At 37.6% G+C, this 22,283-nt stretch overlaps 1 protein-coding gene across 8 annotated transcripts in view; it reads left to right on the top strand.

The window, feature by feature from the left end:
* The first annotated feature begins 1,107 nt into the window (after window positions 1-1,107).
* The window catches only part of stxbp5l (syntaxin binding protein 5L), a 215,583-nt gene continuing 194,407 nt past the window's right edge, over window positions 1,108-22,283 (top strand). For all 8 annotated transcript variants that reach the window (XM_073845458.1, XM_073845456.1, XM_073845453.1 and 5 more), the window contains exon 1: window positions 1,108-1,933. In XM_073845458.1, the coding sequence (XP_073701559.1) occupies window positions 1,766-1,933 (168 nt within the window). In that variant the 5' untranslated portion in view covers window positions 1,108-1,765. The remainder of the gene's footprint in view (window positions 1,934-22,283) is intronic.

Below are 22,283 nucleotides of genomic sequence, written 5' to 3'. Positions count from 1 at the left end.
GGACTATTTCTTGTGGACTATATGTAAACGTCTTTTATGTGAAATATGTTATCCAGGTCAGTATTAAAAAACAAACAAAAAAAAAAAAAACATGCATTTTGTATGATCCCTCTTGTTTTGGTAAAATAATTACCATTTTGCAGATTCTGCAAGGTGTATGTAAACTTTTGTCTTCAACTGTATAAAATATTTTATATATAAAAAAATCTAAGACCATATAATCTATACAGATTCTTATAGTAGCCTATAATACATTTAATGAATGAATCAATTTTTTTCCCAATTACCATAGCTTTTTGTGTGTGTGATGTTCCTTCTAATCACAAGATTCCAAATAAAATTCACAGAAGCATCATCAGCTTCAAAATCTCTGGAGCTGGTATCAACAACATGGGCAGATTTCAGCGAAAAAGACTCAATGGAATAAGCCGTGCCGAGGGGAGAGATGATGTAAGCGCTTATGTAATGTGCATCTGTGAGATGCACATCACAGCGCCCCCTGGAGGCCACCGCTGCCTCTCAGAGGAGTCACATTATGGACTAGGTGGATAGAGTGTGACCGTAACTAGAGAACCATAATTCAACCACTGCCCCAACCTTTTGCTTATGTCTTTGTGTAATTTTTAATCGAATATTAATCTTTTTCAGGTGTTTTGAGAGTAGCAATTCAACAAAGCATAAACTACACCTCTACGTTGAATTGAACTCAGCCACAGCCAGCCAGCACTCTGCAAGGACGTATACCGATGCCAAATTGGATGCCAATATAATGTTATGGACCTTTGTGGTCCTCTGTGTTTTAAATATCTGAAAGATTTCAATTTCAGTTGTTGGCATGACAAATTTAATTAAATATCAAAAGCGCTTGAAGCTTAATTTGGTGCAATATAGGTAAAATTAAGTTTATGAAAAATTCTGCAAATAATTAAATCACTATTTCATTGTTTGTGGTTTCTGAAGCACATGGTCCAATCGCTGCAGCTGGAAGGCGGGGATTACAGTAGGGCCGTGGAACATGGTCCAATCAGGACGGAGAGGGGTGTGGCTGTCTTTCGCTCAATCTTTCAGCACCTTGGACAGCAGCTCGCACTCGACTGCGGGAGAGATTCTGGGTGCGGGTCGAGGTTCGCCTCCTCTTCTCCCAAATTACTCAGAAGAAAGAAACAGAGAAGGGGATTTCACAGATACTCTTTCACGTCGTGAAATTCCACGTCTTTTCGCGGCAGTTTCTGAACCATTTTCGACGTTGGCACGTCGTTGTACACTGCTTCTCTGCGGCGTGTCTCCTCTGCGTCTGGGATCCCAAACAACAAGCGTTTATCGTGAGTTTTGCCGTGTACAGCGACTGAATCTCGATAAAATACGGCAAGTAACATTCATTTGACCAAAGTCAGTTGTACTTTATTATGTTTCTGACATGCCTCCTGAGAATGTTTACTAGTTGGATGCGATACCGTCCTGCGTAAGTGCCATGAAGTTTCTTGGTTCTTCTACAGCCTGGTTCAGGCTTTAATGCGCACTGAACCTCAACTCGCCTTTCCCCCCAAATCCATCATCTTCTTCTTTTTTTGATCATCAGCCTTATTTTGGAAGATGAGGTTCTTCTGCGACTTTTTGTGCACATAAAATTCTGAAAGGAAGAAGAAACGAGGAGTCAGAATTCGTGCTGTAAAGACGTATCATCTCCTATGCCGTTTTGACCGTCTCGACGGCACGTTTTGAGATTGTTCAAGAGAAACGCTGAAGTAGAAACACAAGGATAAAGATGAAGAAGTTCCGGAGGGTTATAGACGGGTTGACCACTTCTTCACCTGTCAATCCAGGTGGATCTCCCGCGTGCGGCAGTGCGGCTGGGACCCCCAGCACGGCACCGACACCGCGGGAGCTGGAAATCCAGGAGACACTGATGTCTGAGCACTTCCAGATCTGTAAGGTGGGTGCCCCTCTCTAGCTTGTCGCAAAGGGCTCGTCTGTCATTGCAGTAGAGATGTGCAGGTAGTTTTGGCCAAGAGGCCTGTGCTAATCAATGCAGCTGTTGGGGGAACTGTTCTTGATAGAGCCACAATAGAAATTGCAGTGCACCAGCAGCAGACACAATACACACAGACACATACTGTAGTGCAAAGACATTGTGAACCACAAATATTGCCCCCTTCAAATCATTGAGATCACCCAAGAAAATAAATTTATCCTCATATTATTTCAAACCTATATGTGCCCCTGGACCACAAAACCAGTCTTAAGTGGCACAGGTATATTTGTAGCAATAGCCAAAATACATTGTATCTGTCAAAATTAGCGATTTTTCTTTTATACCAACAACATTAGGATATTAAGTAAAGATCAGGTTCCATGAAGATATTTTGTAAATGTCCTACCATAAATATATCAAAACCTAATTTTTGAATAGTAATATGAATTGCTAAGAACTTCATTTAGAAAACTTTAAAGGCAATTTTCTCAAAATTTTATTTTTGTTACACTCTTAGATTACAGATTTAAAAAAAATATGGAAAGCTTATTTTTTATGTATTTATTTATTCATTTATTATATTTATAAATCTCAAAGAATTAACCCTAATGACTCGTTTTGTGGTCCAGGGTCACGGATGATTTTTGTCTTTTGTAGAACACAAGATATTTTAAAGAATTTTGGTAACCAAACACTTTTGGTGACCATTGGCTTTCATTGTGTGAACAAAAACACTGAAACAACATTTCTTAAAATATAACTTTATGTTCCACAGAAAGACATAATGTTTTGGAATTATATGAGGGTGAGTAAATGATGGCAGAATTTTTTTTTTTTTTTTGTCTTAACTATCTTTTAGTTTCCAGCAGTTAACAGTTGTTAAAAACAAACAAACAAACAAACAAACAAAAGAAACACTAGTGGTGAGATACTGGATGCTCTCAATCCCCAAAAATATAGAGGCAGAACATTTGGACTGTTATCATTTACATTTTCACCATAGTTCTGACTCTCTCTTTTTTAAACTGCTCAACCACTGACAAGCAGTGTTTCTCAGTCCAGTGTTTAAGCATCAGTATGGCCATGCTTAAATGTTAAATGGATGTTTTTCAGTCCATCTCCCAGCCTTTCACATCAACACGACCATATGAAAATGTTAAATTGATAGTTAGCCTTTAGTGTAAGAAAGTCACGTTTGGAGTAACATGAGTAAATGATGACTGTAGCCTATATACATTTTAATTTAGGGTGAACTGTCACTTAAACCATACCTCTTTGTCAAAGAATATAAGTTTCTAATAAGTTTCTAATTCATCAAAGTTCTTTGTGACTTCTATCTATCTATCTATCTATCTATCTATCTATCTATCTATCTATCTATCTATCTATCTATCTATCTATCTATCTATCTATCTATCTATCTATCTATCTATCTATCGTTCTATCGTTCTATCGTTCTACAGTATGTGCCCAATGCATTGGTAGTGAGATGTTCAGGATTAGGCATTCTTGGGACACAATTCACTCCGCAGTGAAGAAGTCAAGTGATAGGGAATCGATGACATAACCGAGGTGTCTTCGCTTATATAAAAAGTGAGAGAGCCTGCCGTAGTCTCCGGGCTTGTGTGATTTTCCTGAAGCTATTTTAAGATATTTTTAGGGCCTATTTCAGCTGGTCGGGATGGCGGAAGCTGACTGCAGCGCTTCTGCCGCCACTTGAATCGGTTCGGTTCGAGCTTGAAATTTGGAGTAAACAATTCACTGTAGAGCGATCGAGGACGGACATGTGTTGTTCTCCAACACGGCAAAATTAGACAGCGGGAAAGCGGTAAGAGAGAACGAACAATAGCCGTAGCGGTTGAGTGGAAGTGCAGGTATGTATCACGTGCAGAAAACACAGTTTATGAAGCTGTTTGTGAATATTCCCAGCACGGCACATTCATTCACTGCCGACCGGCACACGCCTCGTTCTCACCATGTATAGTGATGGGACCGCGGTGTTGTTGTGCTCTCCCCGAGGGATATACAGTGAGAGACTCGCGCTGATACAGACCCAACAGCCCCGAGTGACATTTCGCTTTCATTGATGCCTTTAGCCAACGTTTATATTCGAAGCGATTTGCAAACGATTCGCAACACATCTAGAGGCTTAACAGACTGGTTATTAGAATTCATCGCCAGCACAACAAATGAGGTAAAACATCACATATTGTCAGGTATTTCTACCCGAGGTAGCTGTCTTTGCTTTTACTAGGCTACCGTGCTGTTTTTCTAATTTATGAATGTAGCCTGCCTGTGTTGTAATTTAAAGGAACAGTTCACCCCCCCAAAAAACAAAACAAAACAAAACAAAAAAAAGCAGTAGATTAGTTTGTTTCTTCATCAGAACAGTTTTGGAGAAATAGCATTACATCAAATGCTCATCAATGGATCCTCTGCAGTGAATGGGTCATGGGTGTCTCAGAATGCTGTCCAAACTGCTGATAAAACATCACAATAATTCACAAGTAATCCACACAACTCCAGTCCATGAATTAACATCTTGTGAAGCGAAAAGCTGTGTGTTTTTAATAAACTAATCCACCATTAAGATGTTTTTTTCACTTCAGACCTTCAGATGTTGCATGCTTCTGGCTAAAATATGATTCCGCTATCCATAATATCATATTGTCTAATTTATGAGAGACATATGCACAGTTCAAGCACTGTTTATAAGGGAAAACTATTCTAAACAAATATGTTAATGGATTTTCATGTGAGAGGACAACAGGTAGACTTTTTTACTGGAGGAAGTGTATTGATTACAGACTCTTTTATTGTAGGTAGAAGCAACAGTTTAATGTTAAAATGCCTTAACAATGGAATTTAGTTTTCTATACAAATATGCAGGCTGTTTGAGTGATGTTTTTTATCAGCTGTTTGGACAGCATTCTGACAGCACCCATTCACTGCAGAGAATCCATTGGTGAGCTAGTGACAAATGCTTAATTTTTTCTAAATCTGTTCCGATGAAGAAACAAACTCATCTACATCTTGGATGACTTAGGGATAGTACATTTTCAGCAAATGTTCATTATTGACTGAGCTATTCTTGTATTGATATTTTAAAAGAAAGAAACGGATATGATAACAGGTATATTAAGCTTTCAGAAACATGCCCTTCTCGAGCACACGCACTTAAACTGTATTAATTATAAATCACAAGAAAAGGAACAAGATGGAAATAAAGTTAGCCACAGCTCAGTGAGGGATTGATAGTTAGCTGTTTTACTGCTGCATGAATGTTAAGACAAACTATTTGAACCATTCTAGAATACAACACAATTGCCCTCTACTAACAAAACAAGCTATTTGTTTTCTTTTAAAGGGGTCATATCATACAAGTGTTTTTTTCTTTCATCCCCTGAGGCACCAAATTTGATTCCTCATGAAATGATGCCTTTAAAGTTCCATTCCTCTATATAAGATTGCATTTTATTATATCAGTTTGTTGATGTAAAACATTCATTTTAAGTGTAACTGAATTCAAAGTGGTTTGCTCACTAAAGCGGGTTCATTCTAGGCCACACAAGTTGAACATATGCTATCTTGAAAGCAACCCTGTGACTCATGAATATGAGATTGTAATGCTGTCTTTATACTTATAGAATGTCTCTTTTTGTGTTAGTAAACACATCCTACATTTTCATGTTATGACCCCTTCAATGAAAATGATCTATACAAGCAAACCATGCAATGGTGAATTGTATGAGTTATTATTCTAAAAACAAGAATAAAGGATCAGCCTCTTGGTCTGCCGAGGGATGTGTTCTTTGGGATGTTGACGGAGACTGTGCTCCGGAGACGCACTTCTGAAATAGACTGCCGAACACCATCTCATGTGCTCAGGAACACTCCGAGACACCATTTCTGGTTATGATCACTCAACTGAATCATGAGCTTTGATAACAGTTCCCGTCATGGGTTGTCATGTTTCATGTGTGGCAGAATTTTGATCTCTCTCTCCCCCTCTCATTTCTGTATATTCCCAAATGGATCTGGCATGCACACAGGAATAATAGGCTCAGAGGCATAGAGCAAAAAATAGAAGAAAATGTGTATGTAACATCATAAAGCAAGGTAAAACAGCAGGGTGCTTGTTTTTTTTAAACCGATCAGCAAGTTTTCGCTCTCGCAAATGACAAAAAAACAAGGTAGATACTGAGGTCTGGTTCTGTTAGTGCTCTGTCAACAATGTTGGCTTCCTCTCCAGTGCTCTGAGGCCGCAGTGGTGGCACAGCCTGTGCTCTAGAGCAGCCCGCTCTGTCTGCATGTATCCTCATCTCTCAACAGGAAAGCTGTGCTCACTCGACCAAAGAGAAACAAGTATGAATTGTATTGTACAATTGCTCTATTGGCTCTATTGCTGATAGATTTTTTCATCATCAACACTGTTTATAGATTTAACAGAATAGCTGGGCCAGATAGAAATGATGAAACTGATAGTAGCAGTAGAGTAGAGCTAAAAAATAAGGTAGTATAGACATTATGAGTGAGCTAATGTCTCCTTTTTTCTCAGTATCTACATCTATCGCTAAAAAAGATCTGTTTTGAAATCCTTTCCAGTAGTAGTTTTATTTACACTTTATTTTTTTGAAACCTTCTAATCTTCTAAAAAGGCTAAATATAAAAATATAAAAAAATGTATTAAAATTAATGTTTTTTTTAGCAAGGATGCATTAAAATGTATGAATTGTATTTATCATAGAGTTCTGAAAATAAAATGTAAAATGCAGTTTTATTAAGTAGCACAACAGTTACATTGATAATAATAAGAAATGTTTCTTGAGCAGCAAATCAGCTTGATTTTTGAAAGATCATGTGACACTGAAGACTGGAGTAATTACTGCTGAAAATTCTGCTTTGCTATCACAGGAATACATTACAATTTTAAAATAGACTACAATAGAAAACTGATATTTATTTAAACTGTATTTTAAATTGTAATAACATTTCATTATATGTGACCCTGGACCACAAAACTTAAGTCGCTGGGGTATATTTGTAGCAATAGCCAAAAATACATTGTATGGGTCAAAATTATAGATTTTTCTTTTATGCCAAAAATCATTAGGAAATTAAGTAAAGATCATGTTCCATGAAGATTTTTTGTAAAATTCATACTAAAAATATATCAAAATGTAATTTTTGATTAGTAATATGCATTGTTAAGAACTTAATTTGGACAACTTTAAAGGTGATTTTCTCAGTATTTTGATTTTTTTGCACCCTCAGATTCCAGATTTTCAAATAGATGTATCTCGGCCAAATATTGTCCTATCATAACAAACCATACATCAATAGAAAGCTTATTTATTGAGCTTTCATATGATGTATATATCTCAGTTTGGTAAAATTTAACCTTTTGACTGGTTTTGTGGTCCACTATTCTGCTCTCCAAAGGCAAAGCGCAGTAACTACACATTTGTGACCCTGGACCACAAAACCAGTCATAAGTGTAAATTTGTCGAAATTGAGATTCTTACGTCATCTGAAAGCTGAGTAAATAAGCTTTCCATTGACATATTGTTTGTTAAAATAGGACAATGTTTGTCTGAGATACAACTATTTGAAAACCTAGAATCTAAGGGTGCAAAAAAATCAAAATATTGAGAAAATCACCTTTAAAGTTGTCCAAATGAAGTTCTTAGCAATGCATATTACTAATCAAAAATCAAGTTTTGATATATTTATGGTAGAAAATTTACAAAATGTCTTCATGGAACATGATCTTTAATTAATATGCTAATGATTTTTGGCATAAAAGAAAAATCGATAGTTTTGACCCATACAATGTATTTTTGACTATTGCTACAAATATACCTGTGCTACTTAAGACTGGTTTTGCAAAATTGAGTTAAGGCTTAAAATGGGCTTTGTGACAAATGTTTTGTCTTGTGGCAAAGTCTCCTTCACAGAAACGAGAGTCAAAATTGCAGTAACTACAAAATACCAGTAACTATACTAATACAAAGGCAAACCGCAGTAACTATACTAATACAAATGCAAACCGCAGTAAGTGATGTTACTGCATTCTAGCTTTGTTTTTATGGCTTTGACACTGCATCTGCTGTCTGCGTTACACAATATCTAAAAACAGGTAAGGAAGTTAGCAAAATATTAACTCCTTGCAAGGCAAATGACAGCTTTATAATCATTTTGCATGAACTAGCCAGCCGCTAGCAAATAAACAAGCATTTTAGCCTTCCTGCACCTCTCCATTGAAGGCAATTATTCACTCTGACAATATAATGATAATCCGATTTATAATCACATTAATGTTTTTTGATAGTTTGTAGATACTGAACTTTGCTTTTGTAATAGTGTTTTAGTTTTTTCAGGTCATCCAAAGGCAGAGTGCAGTATCTGCATTTTGGTGGTCAATTTTCATGGTTTTTAACTATAAAAAAAAATTCTTCCTAAGAAGGCATTACATGAATGCATTACCACTAATCTACCCACAACATGTTCGACTGTCTGGTGTAAAAACTTTAAAGGGTTACAACACCCCCCTTTTTCAGCACTGGCTACTCTCACCACAGTTTTGAAAAATGCTGCAGAAGTGGGCGTGGCGCGCTCACAGCGCTGCGTGGAGGAGATGGGAGATCGGGGAGAGAGACCACACAGACAACTTTGGGTTCAGACAGTTTCATTTCGCTCCCCACGAGTTTAAAACACAAATAGATGTGCATTCTTTTGCACTATGCATCGATAACCTATATATGAACACACTGTTGAACCACTAATAACTGTTAAGGCTTATTTTGGCGCGTTTATATAAGCCTTTTGATGGGTTGTGTCAAAGAAAAACCGCTTACACTTACTTTGAGAATGAATCGCGTGTGCCGGACTCTTTCACTCTTTCATTCATGAACGTTCCTCTCAGTTAATGTAAGCGATCTCAGAGCCATAGAGAAACAAACGGCTCTGGGCGATCTCATAGACTGAGACTGAAGCGCCTGCCACAGCAAATCAGCACGCGCTGTCGTGAATAATTAAGCAAATCGACTTCTCATAGGATAAGAACACGCAGCGGCATGAATATTTATGAGACACCGACGCGTCATCGATGTACTATAGTCCATCACCGCGTCACAAAAGCTGACGTCAGGACAATGTAGATTTTAAACCTGGAAGATGAAAATAGCGTAAAAAAGCTCAAAATTAAACAGTTATCTCTAACAATTAATATTAGCAGATGCCAACGTTGCTTTCTATGATGTGCAACACAAACACTTCTGCTAAAATCTCAGAAAAAGTTGCCTGGGGTTTCATAACCCTTTAAAGACATTTTTCTCAGTTTCAGTGTTGGCGTAGTTACTGCACTTAGCCTTTGTAGGGCAGTATTGTACTCTGTTTTTATCAAATAAATGCAGCCATGGTGAGAATTAGAGACTTCTTTCATTCCTCACAGTAGGTTTTCCCATCAGAGGATTTAAGTCTCGCTGTCTCTATCGCAGAAGAATGACATCTAAAGATGTGTGTACTAGTGACATGTAGGTAGTGACTCTTATAGAGTTTCCTGTCAGTGCTGTTTGAACTATTTCTTCTTTCACTCTCCCTTACTTTTTCTATTTATCTTCTTATTTTTACATCTGCTCAATTGATTGATTTCGTATGGTGTCACTTGTTTGAACCTGATTGTTATTTCTTTCCATCATTCAAACTCTGTGTTGTCTCTCCAGTGGCTGAGCAGCACTAAGGTAGTTAATACTCCAAACAGCTCTGTGCTTGTAATCACCCATAAATGAATAGCCCTATTCAGTCAATCTATATCCTTGAAACCTTTTCCCACTCCACTTCTCTGACCCCCCTTCATTTTCTCTTGCCGTTTAGTGACTCCCACAAAAGAGAGAGTGGAAGAGCAAGTTTTTATGTGCTCATGTATTTGTTATGATGTAAACAGCTTAAAGGTCCACTGAAGTGCCTTGAAACACGCAGTGTTATTCTATGTGGTGACGTACTTTTAACTGAAACAAAAACATATCGCCCAGCCCCGCCCACTTATTTTGAATAGCCAATAGCGTTCCATTTATATCTGCTCGGGCCAGAGCCGTTAAGCTCGATAAAGCTGCATTTGTAGCTTATGACAGCCACAGACTAATAAATTAACCCACAGATTCAATATGAAACTCCTGCTAAAACAAAATAGTAATCATAATCATGCTGAGGCTGTGTAGTTCAATACATGCCGATCGCACATATGAGCGCATATGATCTGCTCCATGTATTGCGTCTCTGTGTAGGGGGCGGGACAATACGGATTCTAGAGAGCATTTGATTGGACAGAACGTTTGATGAGAAACTGAAGTGCACGGTGATATCATCAAAATCGTTGATTCATATTGGCGGAAGTGACGAGACTGTAAGTTTTGAATGCCCATATCTTGTAAACGCGAATTTTGACGTTGTTTTGAAGCACACTAGCTCATAGATAATCTTAAGGCTAATATATTCATAGTAAAAGCCAAAAAACTTTTATTTTGATTTCAGGGGGACTTCAAAAATGCTAGCAGCTATTATATAAAATTATTCTGTTTTTATATAAAAAAAAATGTGAGAAACAAATCAAAATTACAATTACTCACCCTCATGTTGTTCCAAACCTGTAAGACCTTCATTTATCTTTGGAACACAAATTTAGATATTTTTGAAATGAAATCCAAGAGCTGCATAGACAGCAATGCAACTACCACGTTTAAGGCCCAGAAAGATAGTAAGGACATCGTGTACAGATGAAGTTAAAAATGTACATACACCTTGCAGAATCTGCAAAATGTTAATTATTTGACCAAAATAAGAGGAGTCATACAAAATGCATGTTATTTTCTATTTAGCACTGACCCGAATAAGATATTTCACATAAAAGAATGTTTAAATGTTTAAATAAAGTCCACAAGAGAAAATAATAGTTGAATTTATAAAAATGACTCTGTTCAAAAGTTTACATACACTTGATTCCTAATATTGTGTTGTTACCCAAATGATCCACAGCTGTTTTTTTTGTGTGATGGAAAAGCTCTTCAAGTCCCACAGATTCTTTGGTTTTTCAGCCAACTGGATTTTGAACCAACAATGACTGTATGATTTTAAGATCCATCTTTTCACACTGAGGACAACTGAGGGACTCAAATGTAACTATTGAAGAAGGTTCAAATGCTAACTGATGCTACAGAAGGAAAAACGATGCATTAAGAGCCAGGGGTGTAAACTTTTGAACGGAATGAGGATGTGTACATTTTTATTTAGTACTGGCCCTCAGAAGCTACAGAAGATACTTACATGTTTCCCAGAAGACAAAATAAGTTAAATTTACCCTGATCTTTAAAGGGATAGTTCACCCAAAAATGAAAATTTGATGTTTATCTGCTTACCCCCAATGCATCCAAGATGTAGGTGACTTTGTTTCCTCAGAAAAACACAAACGAAGAATTTTAATGAAAACCGGTGCAGTCTGCCAGCCTTATCATAGACGTGGATGGGCACCAAACCTTTAAAAGTAAACAAAAACATGCACAGACAAATCCAAATTCCACCCTGCGGCTCTTGACGATACATTGATGTCTTAAGACACGAAACGATCGGTTTTTGTGAGAAACTGAACAGTATTTATATCATTTTTTACCTTTGATACACAGCCACGTCCATCTGTCATGAGCACGAGTTTGGCATCAGTCACGTCACATGTGCACGCGCTTCTGGCGTAGTATACGCAAACGCCGTAAGGGGAAATCAGTGAAAAGTCCCGGATGAGTTTGTGCAAGCAAACGTAATCTTTTAGCTTTAAATTGGTTTAAATAATCAGGATACGCGCAAGTAATTACCATTTTGAATAGCCGCTATACCCACAATCTCTGTGCACTGTGGAAACAATGAGTGTCGTATTCATGCGACAGATCGCTTCCGGCGTTTGCGTATTCTACGACTGAGCGCGTGCACATGTGACGTGACTGATGCCAAACTCGTGCTCAGGAGAGATGGACGTGGCTGTGTATCAACGGTAAAAAATGATATAAATACTGTTCAGTTTCTCACAAAAACCGAGCGTTTCGTGTCTTAGGACATCAATGTATCGTCACGAGCCGCAGGGTGTAATTTGGATTTGTCTGTGCATGTTTTTGTTTACTTTTAGAGGTTTGGTGCCCATCCACGTCCATGATAAGGCTGGCAGACAACACCGGTTTTCATTAAAAATCTTCGTTTGTGTTTTTCTGAGGAAACAAAGTCACCTACATCTTGGATGCATTGGGGGTAAGCAGATAAACATCAAATTTTCATTTTTGGGTGAACTATCCCTTTAAATTCTTAATGCATCATTTTTCTTTCTGACACATCAGTGAGCATGAACCTTCTGTAGCACTTGCAAATGAGTCGCAGTTGTCCTCAGTGTGAAAAGATGGACCTCAAAATCATACAGTCATTTGACATGCGTTTATAAGAGTACCACAAAACGTTTGTGGTGCATCTGCATATTCTGGTTGAAATAAGTAAGGCTGGACAAAAAATTGCAAGTCATCCTCTCTGTTAAAATCTTCAGACATGTTTACGAAGACTGTTTTATGTTTATTTATTTATTTAATAGGGACAGTGGTAATTTTCATCTGTCGCCCCTTGCCAGATTTTAAAAAGGCAACCTTAAATCTAAAACACAGTAAGTTATCACACATAAACATACAATAACATTTACAATTACATACAGTGTGTCTTCTTCTGCTTGCAAACCAGACACAGTGCATCCGGGTTCAATGTCAGAACGCTGGCTTCTGAATACGTGTCAAAGACTGAGACGGAAGAGAAGATATTGTAAGAATGTCTTTACTACCTTTCTGGGGCTTGAATGTGGTAGTTACGTTGCTGGCTATACAGGGTCAGAAAACTCTTGGATTTCATCAAAAATATCTTAATTTGTGTTCTGAAGATAAACAAAGGTCTTATGGGTTTGGAACGACACAAGGGTGAGAAGTTCATGACAGAATTACATTTTTTGGGTGAACTATCTCTAAAACAAAGTCACAATGTGAGATATAATGTCACAGATAAGAGAAATAATATTGCAAGTGTGAGATATAAAGTAGCAGAAGCGTAAACAGATTTCCGACAGCCTTCTGACAGACAACTGTGTACATTATTTGTCACCCTTTTCAGGCTTGATAACCGTAACATGTATATTGACAGCGAAAGTGAAAGAGACAAATGTAACGTCTGGCTGGAATTGTGCGATTCGAGTGCTCAATTAAGAAGTTGTTGCCTCACCTCCATGTCAAGCTCACTTCCAACATTCGTCAATATTTGTTTCAAGTCAGTGATGATATCACACCCGACAGATGCGTTCATTTGTGATTGGCGTCCTTCCATAGCCTCTCTTTCTGATGACTTCAGCATTGAACAGTCTCCCTCTGTGGATAGGCGAGGGATAGCTGATACGCCTGTAGACTGAAATCCAGTTAGGCACGTGCACATGCACGCTCAAGTACACAATGGCTTGTAAGCTCAGTAATTGCATTCTAAGTCTCGCTCTTAGCGCAGCTTGATGCCCGCAGCATAAACAGCAGCAGGGTTCAAACAAGCTGCACCCACACGTTCCCTTTAAGTGATGTTTAGATATGTTTTATACACATACAGCAGCTCTGACAAGGACTAGATGGGTAGAAAGATGAATTAAGAGTCTTGTTGTCATTCAGAAGACAAATACATGTTTGTTTTTAATCTCTTGGTACTTTGGACTGGATTTTGTCTGATCGTGTTTGTTTCTGTCATATTCTGTTGTGTGTGTGCAAGATGATGGTCTGGTTTGTAATTGATTGGTGACAGAACTGCTTTTAAAGTGGGCTGTTTGCCCTCATGTGGCTTTACCGGGGCGATGACACACTTATTGACCCAATAAAAGAGCCTCATTTCTCTTATCTGGTATCAACCCCCCTCCCTCCCACCACTCAGTTCTTTCTGTCTTCCTCCTGTTCACTCAATTGTTTCAACGTTATTTGTTGGATTTGAGGCTTAATGACATTTCAGGCTGATTGAACCAGATTTCTGATAGACAGATTTCTAGATTAGACAGAGAATCCTGCTCTGCTTGTTTTATTCCTTCCTTATTTGTAGATCTCTTCCTTATTTCAAAGGAAATTGATATCACTTTATGTCTTGGGGATACAGCTTATAGATGTGGGTCAGGGTTTCCCTACATTATGGGGATTAGATGAATAATTAGGGGATGGGCAGATGTGAAAATGGCATCTGTTTTATACAGTTTATGAGGGGTAGGTTTGGGTTGTAGTTTAGTAACTTGTATTACTTTGTATTGTGTTTACATTACAGAATCTACCAAATGTTAATTATTTGACCAAAATAAGAGGGATTATACAAAATGCATGTTATTGTTTATTTAGTACTGACCTAAATAATATATTTTACATAAAATATGTTTACATGTAGTCCACAAGAGAAAATAATAAATGATTTTATAAAAATGACCCCATTCAAAAGTTTACATCCCCTTGATTCTTAATACTATGTTCTTACCTGAATGATCCACAGCTGTTTTTTTGTTTAGTGATAGTTGTTCATGAGTCCCTTGTTTGTCCTGAACAGTTAAACTGCCTGCTGTTCTTCAGAAAAATCCTTCAGGTCCCACAAACTCTTTGGTTTTCCAGCATTTTTATGAATTTGAACCCTTTGATCCATCTTTTCACACTGAGGACAACTGAGGGACTCATATGTAACTATTACAGAAGGTTGAAATGCTCACAGCTGCTCCAGAAGGAAAAACGATGCATTAAGAGCCGGGGGTGAAAACTTTTGAACAGAATGGAGATGTACATTTTTCTTATTTTGCCTAAATATCATATTATTAATTTAGTTATGCCCTTTAGAGACTTCAGAAGATAGTTACATGTTTCCCAGAAGACAAAATAAGTTGAATTTACCTTGATCTTTAAATTCAAAAAGTTTTCACCCCCGGCTGTGAAACTATATATATATATATATATATATATATATATCTTTAAGCCACATTTATTTATTTATTTACTTGCTTGCTTTGGTTTGCTCTGCTTGCTTGCCATATATGAATGTGTTAGAAATCTTTCTTTCTCCTCTTATCACTTTTCCTTGTCTCTTTCTTTTATTCAGATTCATTTTCTCACGGACACTAACCCTATAGAAGCATTCTGAATCAGATTGCATTCCTAGTTCATTTTTTGTCTTTGGAAGGTTATTCTTCTTGACAGAACTTTGCCAAAGACTGCAACAAGCATTGTGTGTGTTGCCTTTTTATGTGTTTGCTTCTATACCTGTATACCTGTTTTCTACAGATTGAAAAGAAAGATTTTTTTAACCAAAGAATCTTACAGTAGACTTATTACAGGCATGGTCCTGCTTGAGCAACCTGGGGTTAAGTGATTTGTTGAAGGCAATCCCCAGTACTGTACCTCTCTCAGTCACCAAATAACACATCTTTGAAAGAGCAACCTCTAAGCAATAAAAGTGTCCTCTGGGATTGCAGGGATTAAACCTTAGACCCTAGAATGTAGCAACACAGTGTCCTACACCCTGCGCTATAGTCTCATTCTCAGACAGACCACCCACAAACCGTTCATACACTGGCTCATGTCTATTGCACAAAAGCTTGAATGAAATAAAATTGGTAGTTTGAATTTGATTGAATGACATCTTCATAATTTTGAGAAAGAAATAATTGCAGGATTTGCTGAATTTTGGGAGTTACTGTATGTCACTAAGTACTTTGTTTGAGGCAGTTAGTAGTGAGCGCATCAGATTAGTTTCAGAGTTATTTACATTTATTCATTTAGCAGATGTTTTTAAGCAAAGTGACTTGCAAATGAGGAGTGCAACATAAGCAGTTTATAATAAGGAGACAGTAAAATTAAGTAAAAATGCAAGGCAGATTAACTAAAAAGAATTAGCTGGCTTATTTATTTATTTTTTATGTAGAAGTCTGTAGAATGATCTGTAATGCTGTCCCTGTAATAATATGCTTTAGGTAAAAGTGCCTACTTTAGAAGGTGCTTATGTAACTTTATGTAACACTAGACCTGCCTCTATCCCCATCAGACACATCTGCCTCTGTTATTACATCAAAAACAAGAGCTAGTCTAGGGTTTGTTGCTAATCATCAGTTTGAAACTGAGATTTTAAGAATATGACCCGATCTCAATTTGGGCAGAAATCTTTGGCAATGTCTCAGGGTTCAAAAGTTATTTTAAAGTTCAGTGTCTAGATGTTTCTTTTCTGGCTGAAGGATTGAGAGGATGTAGCTCTAGCTTCATGTGTATGAGTCATACACCACAAAGTGCCAATCTGGAAGCTTCTCTTCCTGAACCATGTACGGATAGACTGTGGGATATTTAAGGCATAGAGCTTATCAGGGAACAGCAGTCTGTACCAGGCAACTCTGAGAGATTTGCTACATATGACCATAGAAGTTTACCAGAGTAATGTGCAGAAACAAGCATTTATTCTTCTTTTAAATCATGGAGTTTTGGAAATATTTAAATGCCAAAGTTGAGAAAGAGGCTGGTATTGTGTGTTGACTTTTAGAATAATAATAAAAATATATATAGCTTAACAAATCTGTATTTAAAGGAGTAGTTCACTTTCAGAACAAACATTTACAGATAATGTACTCACCTCCTTGTCATCCAAGATGTTCATGTCTTTTATTCTTCAGTCGTAAGGAAATTATATTTTTGAGGAAAACATTTCAGGATTTTTCTCCATTTAATGGACTTCTATGGTGCCCCCAAGTTTGAACTTCCAAAATACAGCTTCAAAGGGCTCTAAACGATCACAGCCGAGGAAAGAAGGGTCTTATCTATGAAACGATCGGTTATTTTCTAAAAAAAAATTACAATTTATATACTTTTTAACTTCAAATGCTCGTCTTTTCTAGCTCTGTGTGTAATCTGTGTAGAGATTAAAAAGTATATAAATTGTAAATGTTTTTAGAAAATAACCAATCATTTCACTAGATAAGACCCTTTTTTCCTTGGCTGGGATTGTTTAGAGCCCTTCAAAGCTGCATTTAAACTGCATTTTGGAAGTTCAAACTCGGGGGCACCATAGAAGTCCATTATATGGAGAGAAATCCTGAAATGTTTTCCTCAAAAAACATAATTTCTTTTACGACTGAAGAAAGAAAGACATGAACATCTTGGATGACAAGGGGGTGAGTACATTATCTGTAAATTTTTGTTCTGAAAGTGAACTACTCCTTTAAGGTATGAAATATGCACAGAACTATGATATTTTAATTGCATAATAGCAAAATCGTAGCAGTGTGATATGGCTGTATATCGGCATAGCTGTGATTTGGCTGTAGGAAATCAAAATACAGCCAAAATACAGCCATATCGCATGGCTACGAGTGTGATTTATACAACAGTTCGACTTAAGAAACAACAACAAAATGTCTTTAAAATCCCTCTTTTGTGCAGAACTACTTCTTTCCACCACGGATTCAAATCTCAAGTTGACAGTTTAACAGCTGAGCCCAAGCCTCTGTTACTAATCTGAAAACTTTACTTTAGAACTAGTAATGAAGGAATGAGTTACTTCATTGAAAGCTTATTGTATTACTGTTTTAAAAGCTCATTGTATTATGTGGAATAGAGTATTATGAGAGAGAGAGATGGACTGAGCAAGTGTGATTACCTGCATCAGATACAGCATTCATTCTTAAGCTCAATCTCATATTCACAATAAAACATTAGTTTGAATGTCCACTAAGGAAAGTGATATCTTTGTCATACTATCTATTCATCTGTTAAGGGTGATTTCGGATGACAGCGCTGCTCAGTGCATTTGTTGCAAACCGCATATTTAAAGTCTAAACAAGGAAAGGAAAGGAGGTGACGTGAGGCCAAGTATGGTGGGAATACTAGGAATTTGTGCTCGTCATTTAACCCATCCAAATGCACATACACACAGTAGTGAACACACACCCGGAGCAGTGGGCAGCCATTGCTGCGGCGCCCGGGGAGCAGTTGGGGGTTCGGTGCCTTGCTCAAGGGACTCACCTCAGTCGTGGTATTGAGGGTGGAGAGAGCGCTGGTGCTTCACTCTCCCCACCTACAATCCCTGCCGGACCTGAGACTCGAACCTGCAACCTGCGACTCTCTAACCATTAGGCCACGGCTGCCCCTAAAGCATTGGTGCATTCTTGCCTAAAAAAGTATTATTTATAAAATGATAGTGTATTTGGGCGTCCGCCATGACACTCGCTGTGAGAAATACAGCAAGAGGAGTGATACAAATGGTGAAACGGTTGGAGTTTCGATGTCACTAGAATATCTCACTCTTTTTAGCCAATCAGATTTGAGTACCAGAAAGAACTGTTGTGTATATATGCAGTATTACATTATTACATTATAATATGTTACCCTGGACCACAATTAAGATTTATGCATCATCTGAAAGCTGAATAAATAAGCTTTCTATTGATGTATGGTTTGTTAGGATAGGACAATATTTGATATTTATTCTAAATATTCAGAAAATCATCTTCCAAATGAAGTTCTTAGCAAATTCTTAGCTTATTAGTAATCAAACATTAAGTTTTGATATATTTACGGTAGGGAATTTACAAAACATCTTCATGGAACATGATCTTTACTTAATATCCTAATGATTTTTGGCATAAAAGAAACATTGATGATTTTGACCCATACAATGTCGGCTGTTGCTACAAATGCTACCCATTTTGGTCTCCTTTTCAATACTTTCATTATCAGTGATGTATGTACTATATGTACTACTCACAACACCACATCTCAGACTCATTCCATTCTTAATATTTCATATGTGCATGCTCTGACATGAACACATATGATACTACAAACTATCAGTTTGTGTGTACAAAAGGCATCTACTATGTGTGTATAGCATTAATAGTTCCCTCAATACATTTTTAATACGCGCTGCATTAGTAATGATTTCAACAGACATTTATATAGACCATCTTTTGCTTACACTGTGTTATATTGCAGTGCAGCAACAGATCAATGCCGTGGCGTGTATATAAATAAATAAGTGTGTGAGAGAGAAGGGATTATATGAATGTCGACAGTCCATCCAAGAATATTTGGGAGAGCATATGACAATACCTGTTGTATCGCTAAAACGATAACGTGCGATGTGTGTGCGTGCTTGTGAGAGACACAGCTTGAGTGCGAGAGCAAGATCTGCAGTCTTAGGCACAGAGCGGTGCATGGGAGCGCTGGATGTGTGGTCTATTTTTAGATTGGGGTCTAGACTCGCCCGCCCTCCCCTCTGAAAGAAGAGGCTGAGTGAATGAGCGAGAGAGTTCATTGTGTGTGTTGGAATATTTGTAGCGATGGAGAAAGAGTGGTTTGAAATGTAATTAGATAGAGATAGATAGAGCTAGAGGGAGCGAGAGAGACCCTTGCTCAGTGTTCTGGAGAGTTCTATGACATCAGTGCCGCCCAGGTCTCTGTACAGTACAGTATGTTGCTCTCTTCCTTCCCGTGGCTGTCCAATGCAGATTTAAACACGTTGTCGATTGCGAACTGAAAACCAAAACTAAAGGCGAAGGTCACAGATATAGAAAGGAAGAGAAAAAGAGGGAAAAAATGGATTTTCTGGCCATGAAATATGGATGAGGCTTTAAAGATTGGGACCAGTAGATGTATTTTTCATCCTCTCTCTGTACTATGTATATTTAATGCCAAATGACTCTCTTTGCAGCCCGTATGGGGCCTGTTTGCACCCCCCCCCCCCCACAGTTTATGCATGGATATGGGGAGGTCCCAGGGGCTCCACGTCTCCTTCCTGCGCCACAGGTCGCTTTGCCCTGCTGGGACAGACAGGAGGTCAGCGCCCCCTTGTGTGTCAACCTCTTCTCCAGCCCATGATTAAAGGATGCAGAGCTGCCAAACCCGGACCACCCGCCCCTACTCCAGCTGTGGGAGACAGGGGTGTGTGAACGAATGTGTGTGTGGCTCATTAAAGGAATATTCTGGGCTGTTTTCAACCTAATGTCTGCGTACCGCATCTGCATCATGCTGTCAATTACCACCGACAATGATTTCCACTCAGCTTTCAGTGTGTTTAAATGAACTGGAAATATTTAAAGTAGTATATGGAAGCCTAGCAGGCATGTGATGTTTTATTGTCCTTAATAAATTAATTTTATTGAGGCTCCATTAAATTGTTACCATATATGACCCTTGACCACAAAACCATAAGTCATAAGTAGCATGGGTATAGTTATAGCAATAGCCAAACATACATTGTATGGGTCAAAATGATTGATTTTTCTTTAATGCCCAAAATAATTAGGATATTAAGTAAAGATCATGTTCCATGAAGATATTTTGTAAATTTCTACTGTAAATAGATCAAAACATAATTTTTGATTAGTAATATACATTGCTAAGAACTTTAAAGCCGATTTTCTCAATATTTAGATTTTTTTGCACCCTCAGATTCCAGATTTTCAAATAATTGTATCTTGGCCAAATATTGTCTATCCTAAACCATACATCAATGGAAAGCTCATTCCAAATTATAACTCTTATAACTCAGACTCTTATGACTGGTATGGTCCAGTGTCACATACACTCCATATATCCATATACTGTATATACAGTGCCTTGCAAAATTATTCATACCCCTTCATTTTTTTCACATTTTGTTATGTCGCTGCCTTATGTTAAACTACTTTAAATTACTTTTTTTTTTCCCCAAATCAATCTACACTCCCTACTCCATAATGGCAAAGCAAAAAATAGGTTTTTAACATTTGTGTAAATTTATTAAAAATAAAAAACTGAAAAGATCCCATTGCATAAGTATTCATACCCTTTTCTGGGAAACTCGAAATTTAGCTCAGGAGCATTCATATTGCTTCTAGATGGAAAAAAATGAAGGGGTATGAATACTTTTGCAAGGCACTGTACATACACTTTTATAAGGCTCATAAAAATTTTCCTATTTTAGGTGAGCTGTCCCTTTAAGGCGTTTATGGTCAAAAACATTTCCTATTTGTTTATGTACAGAGATGGAGTGAATTAAAATAATTATTCTGTGTGGTAATTGCAGTTGGTTATTCTGGCCTTCTTTACGAGCATGAGCTGATGCGGAAAACCCATAAAAGCATCCAGTCACAAAGTTCCTATTAAAACATCTACACAGAACAAAATGTCAAAAAGCCACAGTTCAAAAATCATTTGGGGCAGTTTAATGTAGCTGTAGAGATTTTTATTTCTATCACGGCATCACATCGGTTACTGACAGAAGTACGGGTTGAAAGAAGTCCAGCAGCATTACTGGAAATATTTAATTCCTTTCTGCATTTTCTAGCAAACTGTAAGACAGAGAGAGATAGACAGATATGCGCAGCATGTAGAAGCTGATATAGCCCGTATGAATGACTTGGAGAAATAGAGAGCGGGGGTGGGGAGGTTCATTTCGGGTTTGCTTTTTGGCTGGCACAAAAACATGTTACTGCATGCTCAGACACACTGCATATGTGGTTCTGGTCTGATTGTCAGAATTAACACACAACCTTTTTTCAGGGTTGTGACAGCTAGATGTGTGGTGTGACCACAGCATTTGATTCTGTGAGTGGGAATGAACCAGAATGTGTTGTTTCAGATGTATGTTTGTGGCTGAAGGATATTTAATCATGGGTAGAAGCTACTAAGACAGTGAATGAGATAAATACCATTCAAAAATGGAATGTTAAAGTATTCACTGTGGTTTCGGATCATTTCAATGTCCTTAAAGGGATAGTTCACCCAAAAATGAAAATTACCTCATGATTTACTCATGTTTATATGACTTTCTTCTTTCAGACGAATACAATTGGAGATATATTAAACAATGTCCTGTCTATTCCAAGCTTTATAATGGCTCTGAAAGGGAAGTAAAATAAAGTGCATTCATCTATCATAAAAAGTACTCCACATGGCTTCATATTTCATATTTAAAACTTCATAAACCACAATATCTAGCTTCCGCTAACTCTCGTACACGCGTTCACGAGAGAGTGGCTTTCCAGCGAATGATGTAGGACATATTCTTTGGTGACAATGTGCTCTAGTCTTAAGAGAACTAAGTTTTGTTTACAGCAAAGGAAAACCAGTTTCCTTGTGGCTTATATTGAAATTCTCCAACATTTTTCTTTACCAAACCTTGTTTTGTACTTCTAATTTATGACCAGTGAATTAGAATTATTCATCAATGTCTCCTTTGTGCTTCCGCATTCGTCACTTCGTCTACATACAGCGGCATC

Source organism: Garra rufa, chromosome 8, assembly GCF_049309525.1.
Source record: "Garra rufa chromosome 8, GarRuf1.0, whole genome shotgun sequence".
Lineage (NCBI taxonomy): Eukaryota > Metazoa > Chordata > Actinopteri > Cypriniformes > Cyprinidae > Garra > Garra rufa.
The sequence above is the reverse complement of the archived record's forward strand: the minus strand, read 5'-3'. Positions and strand labels throughout refer to the sequence as shown.